Here is a 9,338-nt window from a genome sequence, read left to right on the forward strand (position 1 = left end):
TTCTGGTGCTTTGCGAAGTGACTCTCTGTGCACTTAAGCCTGCAATGTTAGTTGGAAAAGGTGTGGGGGGAGCCGGGCTCAGCAGCCTTCTAAAGGTGATCTGGTAGCTTCTGGTGCTTTGCGAAGTGACTCTCTGTGCCCTTAAGCCTGCAAAGTTAGTTGGGAAAGGTGGGGGGGAGCCGGGCTCAGCAGCCTCCTAGAGGCGATCTGGTGGCTTCTGGTGCTTTGCAAAGTGACTCTCTGTGCGCTTAAGCCTGGGAGGTTAAGTAATACAAATATGTTTCATATAAATATAAATAAGTTTAATATAAATATATGGCTTGTAATACAAATGATAATAGTTTATATGTTGTTTGTACACTTTAATAATTTTTTAATGTCGGCTCGCTCACAGTTTTAACGCTAGGACCGCTTTTGGCTCACAGGGTAAAATTTCTGCTCACGAGACTGCACACCTTAGAGGGAACATTGACAGTGATGACAACTAATTTCCAGTAGCAACTGTTTGAGTCCGATCTGTGAGAAATGATTTGAGCCAGTTTAAGGCATGTCTCGCGATAGATATGTACTACTGCTTCCAACAGCTCAACAAAGGCTTCAGATAAATGCAATAAGAACAAAAGAGAGGCATGGCCTTTGTTTACACTCAGATGAAGACCATCAACTAAAGCTAGCAGGACGGTCTCTGTCCCAAAGCCTAGCCTGAAGCTAGACTGAATACGCTCTAGAGTGGATGAGTTATCCAAGAAGACCAGGGGTTGGTCTGCTACTGCTCTTTCAGTCACTTTGCCTAGAAAAGATAAATTAGAGACTGAGCGATAATTGACCACATCATTTTTCTATAGGAATGTTTTGGGGTTTTTTAAGTAGCAGATGGATAACCACCTCTTTGAGTCACTTGGGGAAGGTGCCCTGAGTTAGTGACTAATTTATAATAGATGCAAAGAGTTTGTGTGGTCCTTACATGATTTTAGCAGCCAGGATGGGCAATGGTTCAGGGCACAAGTAGTGGCTTTCACAGATCCCAGGATCTTGTCAACATTCATCACAGAAAATGTGCTGATAATGCCTTTCTTCTGGTGTATCTGTATTACAGCTGACATCCAGAGCAAAGCATATTTTTGATATTTTATCAGCAGAAAAACTTGGCAAAAGTATCACAGCTGATTGTCTGTACTCAGGACAGTAAAGGCTCAGATTTAGGCATCAACAGATGCTGGGTTATCTTGAACAATTGGGATGGTCATGAATTTGCTGATCGTATAATAATAGACATAACCTTTATTCGCTGCCATTGCTGTAACTGTAAAATAGATCTTACAATGAGCTCTGTAACGTGATCTGTCAGATTTCTCTGCCAGTCTAGATGTCTCCAACTTTTTTCAGATCACTTAGCTCTGTGGTAAACCAGTGGGCTGTTTTTTGTCCCAAGGGTGGGAGAAGTCAATGAGAGCCAACCTTGTTGATAGCTTCCCTAAGGAGCTTCACATTCTGTGCTTCCACTGCAGCCTCAACAGAGTACTTGTTTGGAATTCTAGTATCCCCCAGAACATTCTAGAAACCAGTAGGATTTATGAGCCTTTGTAGGTGGACCATTTTAACTGACCCCCCTCTCATATGGGGTGTTGGAGCCACATTCACCTTGACCCAGTCTCTCCCTGACCCAGGCAATTGCTTTGAAGGACAAAACAAGCTCTCCCCCCCACTTCAATATCAGTGCTGTTATAGATGGCTGCATGCTTTGAGACAGGAAGGAAGCAAGCTCTCTCACACCTGCTTAAAGTTATCTTTGGGGCTGTATAGTCTCTGCTGCAACCTCTGTTCTCAGTGGAAGTATGAATTTGGCTGCAGTAAACACTGGCTAGCCTTCCATTGAGAAGAGTTCAAGGACAGGTGCTACAGCTTCTGTTCCCATGGAACCTGGTGTCCCAAGCTGGGTAAAAGATTAAAAGATGCGCATGGGAGCATCTTTTATGTAAGTATTACTCGCTGGACTAAGGAGAAGGATATATGTGTATTCAAATGTACAGCAAATAAGGTTACAATTGGTGTATGGTTTTCAGTGGGTTGTGTATGCAGCTTTACAACTTGAGGCTTATCTGAATGTAATCTTGTTGAAAATAATGTAACATTTATAGAGCACATCCACATCAATTTCAAATCATATTGTGGTCTGATTTTGGGACTGAAGCTATCTTGCTTGCTCTTACTGAAAATCTTCACTGGGGAAAGTCTGGGATGTGTATCTCTGTCTGATACTCTAGGGAGGAACTATGGCATAATGGGAGGGTATCTGCTTCACATGCAGAAAGCTCTGGGTTCAATCTTTTGCATTTTCAGTTAAAAGTATAAGATAGTATGTGATATGAAAGACCTGTACCTAATCCCTGGAGGGCTACTGCCAATCAGAGTAGACAGTACTCATATTGATAGGCCAGTAGACTGACAGGTGACTTCATGTAATCTCAGCTGTGGACTCTGCGAACTGTTGCCCAAGATGAGTAACTTGGGGCATTGCAATCTGGTGGTTGCATTTCTGTCTAACTGATCAGTTGTACAAGAAGGCACTGATGAGAGATAGCTGTTCTATGATATTAATGCTGTAAGGTTTTAGAGGGTTCCATCTTATTACTCCCCCCCCCCCCAGTCCTGTTTAATATCTGTATGAAATTTCTAGAAGAGGTTATCCAAAGATTTAAAGCACCATGAGTACATGATTTTGTATCTCCTTTTCAGATGGGTCCAGAGACTCTGTGGATATCCTTAATGACACCATGGAGATGGCAATAACTTACAGTAGATGAGGGAGAATAAACTGAAGCTCACTCCACATAAAACTGAGATGCTTTTAATAGAGCATGTTGGGAATTTTAGATTCAAACAGTTCTTGCTAGAACGGCAGTCCCCCTTCCCCTTTCACACAGCAGAATTTTAGATACATGTGCTATGGCAGCATAGGGTGCAGCAGTTTGTGACTCTCAAGTGCCAAATTCTGTACTAAAAAGTATTCTATTCAGCAGAAACTCTCATAGATTCTCTATAGGTAATACTGCCATCATCTTTTAAGCTAAACTTAGTAACACTGAAAAGAGCAATAGTCCAATAGCGCCTTAAAGACTAACAGAATTTGTGGTAGGATATGTGTGAACTTTTATGAATCACTGCTCACTTCTTCCCTTCTGAGCAGTGACTCACAAAAGCTGATACCCTGCCACAAAAGCTGCCACTCCAAGCAATTCTACAATAAATCAAATTCAACCTTTTTAATCAAGGCCTTTTCCCATTTTTTCACTAAAATTGAGTTCAACCTTTTTAAAATTCTGGTTCTTTCCCCCATTCTGCATTACATTACCTCCCTACAGTGGTCAGCCCAGTTTCAGCCTGCTCTTGCCCCAGGTTATTTGGATACTGTTTTGCTGTGGACTTAAATTGCCTCGTCTCAAACACTGAGAAAATCCGGAGTGGCGGGCAAATACAGGAAGGACCTGTCTCTTAAAATCAGCTGCAGAGTCCCTGCTCTGTGTATCTCTAACAGGTTTAGAAGCACCAGAGACAGCACTTTACTGTGGTGCTCGTACTGAGGAACTTTCACTCCATAGTAATTTGCTTAGCATGAAACTTGCTGCCTTTTAAATGGGGGCGGTCACACGCGTGAGATTAAGCGGGGGGGGGGGAGTGAGGCTATTTCCTCCGGAGAAATTTGACCTGCAGTTGCGTGATCACACAGTCCTTGGAAGCTGCGGACACAGCCTGCCGCTGCGTGATCACATGCAACCATGGGTGAGTCTTTTTTTTTTTCCTGTTTGTTTCCGATGCACTTACACAAGGAATCGATGAATCACATCTCCGCACTGAGATCTCCCTATGGAGTTTGCGATGATGCACATACCAAGAAGGGGGGGGGACCAACAGCACAGAGTTGGGATGGCCTGATCAGACCATCCTGACGCCATGAGAGCGTGCTGGAGCGATCAGACATGGGAAACTCCATTTGTGGCCTGTCGTAGCCCGTTTACTACCAGATTTCCCCCAGTGTCTTTTTACTCCCCTTCTGCTGTGGAGCAAAACAGGTTGCTGATGGGTGTGGGGTGCTTCCCAGATGTTTGTGTCTGATCGTGCCCTTTAAATCTGCCCAGCATTCACGCCTATGGCAGGGCTAATTGTACGTGTATTTTTCTTCCAATCTCACAGTGTTGGCTTCTTGACATTCTGCTCCCACCCCGGTCGGAAAGGTATGATGGGGTTCTCTGTGGTTATGGCTTTTACTGCTGTTTTAAAACAGCATTGTGATACTGTGGTTAAGCCAGCATGGTATAGTGGTTAAGAGCAGTGGACTCCAATCTGGAGAACCACTCCTTCATGTGAAGCCTGCTCGGTGACGTTGGGTCAGTCACAGTTCTCTCCAAACTCTCTAAGCCCCACCTTCTTCACACAGTGTCTGTTGTGGGAAGAGGAAGGGAGGGTGATTGTAAACTGCTTTGAGACTCCTTCAGGGTAGAGAAAAGTGGGGTATAAAAACCAGCTCTTCTTGTTCATTTAGAAAATGTGTATGCTGCTTCCCAACAAAACAATGCCAACAAGTAAATAAAACAATGAAAGGCAATTCAAGCAAATGCACCTTGGTCACTAGTAGAGATGTGAAGGCCTGGAAAAAAAACGGAAAAAAACCGGGAGAAAAACGCTTTCCCCCCGCTTTTTTCCTGAAACTTTTTTGTTTTTTTCCGAAAAATTGGAAAAATTGAAAAAAGAAAAAAATTGATTATGGAACATTTTATTTTAACATGATGAATAAAATATTTTAAGATAAGGTGTTCAAATATTTTCCAAATCATTTCATATATATATGAAATATATATATGGTATCAGATTGATCTAATTTCTGTGCACTGAGGACAAGCAAGTCCTAGGTTACAAACTGAACCCTCCAATGCAAGAACAAGATGCATTTCTTCCTTTAGGAGGTGCGATTGTCAGAAGAAAATACAAAAGTTTCAGTTTTGTTTTTGCATGTGGGTGGGTATCCTGTTTGAAATAATTGTTTGGATACACTATTTTTAATATGATAGTTGTGATAATTTCATGCCGAGTAAAAAATGTCCATAGTCATATTTTATGTTCCTAAAGTAACAGAATGACTTTCAATCTATAAAAGACAAAAGAAATGCTAATGTAGCATTTTTTTCAATTTTTCCAAAAATTTCCGTTTCCCCCCAGAAAAAAACCCGTTTTTTTTTCTGAGCTTCAAATTTTCCGGAAATTTTACATCTCTAGTCACTATAAGCCTGCCAGAATACAAAAACAGCATAAAACAAACAGAACAGTCTAAAATGATATTGATATAACAGTTGTCAGCATCAGAGGTGGTGGTAAAACAGTCAAAAATATAGATCCCCTTTGGGAAAACCTTGTTTTTTGTACGGCACGTAAAAGAAAAGTAAAATACGTTCTGGGGAAGCCTCAAGGGGAGGGCATCCCAAAGGTGAGATACGATGCGGCACACTGCTTGTTTGGGGTGACTGTTTCCACTTTAAAATTATTCTTTGTGTAATTAACTGGGTAGTTTCTGCTGCCACCAGGAATTTTAAGAAATTCCAAATCTTCTCTCTGTTTCTGCTGTTGGTAATGTGACCCAGGGTCTGGGCTTTCAAAGGTCTAGGTAGCCCTGAGGAAGGATTGAACTGAATTCTGGGTTAAACTTAAACGAAATATGATTTATTAAGGAACAAAAAATAAGTTGCTGGTTATCTGTAACTGTATTGGGGAAAAGGAACTGGTAAATAAACTGGCAAGGTATCACACAGTCTTTTGACATTCAGATCCCACTCTGACAGGAATCTCTCACATAGGCAGCCACACTGGCTTAGCTCTTTGTAATATTGGTTCTCTTTCTTTACTTTAGAATCTCACAGACCCTTCTCATAGCTCCTTCACATTTAAACTCTTAAAACCATATATACTGAACTCTGAACTCTTTAAGTTTCCACACAGACTCTGTCAGCTCACTCACTGACTCACTAACTGAATAACTCCAACTGATTTCTCTAACTGACTTCTCTATAACTTCGATTCACTCAAAACCCTCCCCAGATTCATTGACGGTTCCGAGGGATACCATGGAACCAAGAGTGGCAAACTACCTAGGCTTGCCTCCCAATGCATACTTGCTGATTAATTCTGAGTTCCCCATTCGGCTTCAATTTTTTAAATTGTTCTCGAGGTGGTACATGACACCGTGTAAATTACAGAAGATAAACATGAACAGTGATCCACGCTGTTGGAAAGGTTGCAGGGAGGTTGGTACCTTTATTCACTGCTGGTGGGCATGTCCACGGATGAGTAATTTTTGGGAGGACGTTCGGAAGGAGATCGCTGACATAACTTCGATAGATCTAAGTCTTAAGCCTGAAGTGTTTCTGCTGAACTACTGGGACAATGATATGGATGCTAGGAACAGAGAAATTATCTCGATGCTTCTGGCTGCAGCGCGTTTGACATTAGCGTCATGTTGGAGGTCTCCTCATCCTCCAACAATAGCAGCCTGGCATGAAAAAATATGGGATCAATTTGTGATGGCTAAGATAGCAGATAAAGTACATAGAGCTCAAATTTTACAGTCCTCTAACCTCAAATTTGAATCAACCTGGTTCCCGATATTTTCATTTCTTACCTCACGGGGCATATTGCCAATAAATACCTGTTACCAAAAATGGGTTCTGATGTAACGTACTAAGAGTCGAAATTTAAAGGATGCTTTCGTTATTTGTTATTATTATCTCTGGGGCTTTAAGTTCAAAAATACCTGAATGATACTGTAACTCTTTTGTAGGAATGTTGAGTGTTTATTATTGGATTCTTTGCATGTTCTTGTTTGCTTTGTTATGAAAAATGAATAAAGAGAAATTAAAAAAACCTCCTCCCACTCTCAGTCATCCTCCAATCACAGCACACTTGTCTCCCTCTATCACTCTCCTTCCAGCACTGCACTCAAACCAAACATTTAAAGGAACACACACACTGTAAAACAGTGCCATTCTTAAATTAAAAATCTGTGACTATAATGTAGAAATAAAATAAAACAGCCATAAAACTCATGTATAAAGAAAATGATCTTGAATGGTGAACTGGATATTACTTATTGCTGGCAATTTTGTAATATTTAGGTTTGTTTAATTTATCTTTGTATAATTTAATGGCTTTATCTTTGTACAATTGTTTATGTTATTCTTGTAAGCCGCCCTGAGCCTGCCTCGGTGGGAAGGGCGAGCTAAAAACCAACCAAACAATTAAATAAATAAAATAGTTTTTGCCATGTAGGTCTGCAACCTTTTATAATTAAAGAGGCAAACTACATCAAAAATCAGCAGGGGATCAACAAAGAGTCAATATAAGAAAGCCTATTTTCATAAATGTACAACTTAACAGTACTGATAATTAATGTGTTGATTAATATTCCACAAGCTTTCAGCAGCCCAAACACTGGCTGTTGTGAGTACTTTATTAGGAAGTGCAACAAACAAAATATCATAAAAAGTAAAAAAAATAGTGTGATTTTTTAGTATACTGGCATAAATCTCTGTATGACTACCACTTGGATTATTGACAAGTGTTCATGTCAATAATTTCCTTTCCTGTAAAACATCTCTAAGAAGCCCATTTGTCCCATTAAAACCTTTTTCTGCCAGTCTCTTTGGTTACTGCATTCTAGTATTGTATCAACCTTACTATATACCTTAACTGAAAGACTTCATTTTCTTTTCTAATGTGCCATGTTTGGTTCCATACCGCTATTTGAATATCGGGTCATAGGTTGCAGATCCATGATGTAGAGGAGTTGTTTTTTAAATAGAAGCCATCTTGTATCCATTTTTGCTGATGTAGGATATAAATACTTGGAGATCTGATTTTAATATTTTGTGTGGGGCAGGCTTTTCTGTTTGAAAGTTAATTTTCAACTGTGGTTCTAAGTACCATACACCCATGAGATAATCTTTTTGTAATTGCTTGATTTTAAATTGTTTTTAATACATCTGGGAACATCTAATTAGGATCAAAAGGGGATGTCTGATTAGTTTCATGGATTGATGAACTGAATAACAAAACCTTTCAATAAGTAAAATTTCTTTTTACTAGGAGCAATGCTCGTTGTATAGAAGGAATACAATGGGACCTAGGAACACAGGCCCCTCTCCATTCTCCCGCTTTCCCCCCCCTCCCCAGACCCCGGAGGTCGAGGGGTGATGAAAGGGCCCAGCACTGGCTTCATGCCCGGCGACCTCTGGGCCGCCTCCACCACCCAGCCATGCGCTGGCCCCCGTCTGTGTGTAGGCCAGGTGGGTAGCTGCAGTCAGGCTTGGCCACGTCCGATGACCTCCAGGCCGCCTCCACTGCCCTCTGCCCCAGCCGTGTGGCGGCCCCCGTCCGTTCGCAGGCCAGGCGGGTACCTGCAGTCGGGCTTGGCTGATGATGTCTGCTGTGGAGCCAGGCACTGGCTGTGAGCAGACTGAGGCCGAGATGCTGGGCGGCGCTCCAGTGGGTGGGAGGACGGCAACGCAGGCAGCCACGCAGCCAGTGGGTAGAGATGCCATTTGAGCGACACACCAGCGGGCCAACTGATTCGGGAGCATGTTCAAGAGTCCATGACCAAAACAGCTTTATATATAAGGAGAGATATTGTGTAAATAAAATGAGTTGTTTGCATTGATTAAAGTGAAACCTGCTTCTTAATGTATTTGATCTGATCTTCCACATCTTTACTCCAGCAATTTTCCCACCCTTATATATTTGTTTTTAAAATATGCAGGAGCTCGTTGATTGGGATTCAGATACAGTTGAAACAAGCACAAAAGTAAGTAGTGCATTTCTTCCTTGGGGCTGAAGAATGTATTGATGGCTACAGTTAACTATGGTAATAAACAAGGCTCTTTATTTTACAGGATGGATAAAATAGATGTTCTTTTTAAAAAGATCAGTCATTTTTTGCTTTATATCAGATTTGTATATGCTTATATAGAAACTATTTTTAATACCTCAACTTTGTACCAATAAGTATGTATACCATTCTCAGGAACACTTGGCCTTGGATCCAATGGAGCATCTGTGGAGTACAATATTCTCCCTTCCCTCTCCTGCTGCAGACTGAAATGCTGCTCCTGAGAAATGAGTTACAAACAGACCATTGCGCATAAAACAATAAATATGAATGGGTATTAAATTTTTATATCCCCATGAAAAAGAAACAACTTTAAAGCAAAGCTTACAGTTGTAGAAGTGATAATTTGATCTGATGGAGTGTTTCCACTGCCTGCCGAGTGTGATTTTTTTTGCTTCCCCCTTCCTGC

At 41.1% G+C, this 9,338-nt stretch overlaps 1 protein-coding gene across 1 annotated transcript in view; it reads left to right on the plus strand.

Moving 5' to 3' along the window:
* The first annotated feature begins 8,796 nt into the window (after nt 1-8,796).
* Nucleotides 8,797-9,338, plus strand: part of PPHLN1 (periphilin 1) — a 63,646-nt gene continuing 63,104 nt past the window's right edge. The window contains exon 1 of the mRNA XM_015407356.1: nt 8,797-8,845. Within this exon, the coding sequence (XP_015262842.1) occupies nt 8,845 (1 nt within the window). The 5' untranslated portion in view covers nt 8,797-8,844. The remainder of the gene's footprint in view (nt 8,846-9,338) is intronic.

The sequence above is a fragment of the Gekko japonicus genome, unplaced genomic scaffold (assembly GCF_001447785.1).
Source record: "Gekko japonicus isolate JY-2015 unplaced genomic scaffold, Gekko_japonicus_V1.1 scaffold290, whole genome shotgun sequence".
Taxonomy (NCBI): Eukaryota; Metazoa; Chordata; class Lepidosauria; order Squamata; family Gekkonidae; genus Gekko; species Gekko japonicus.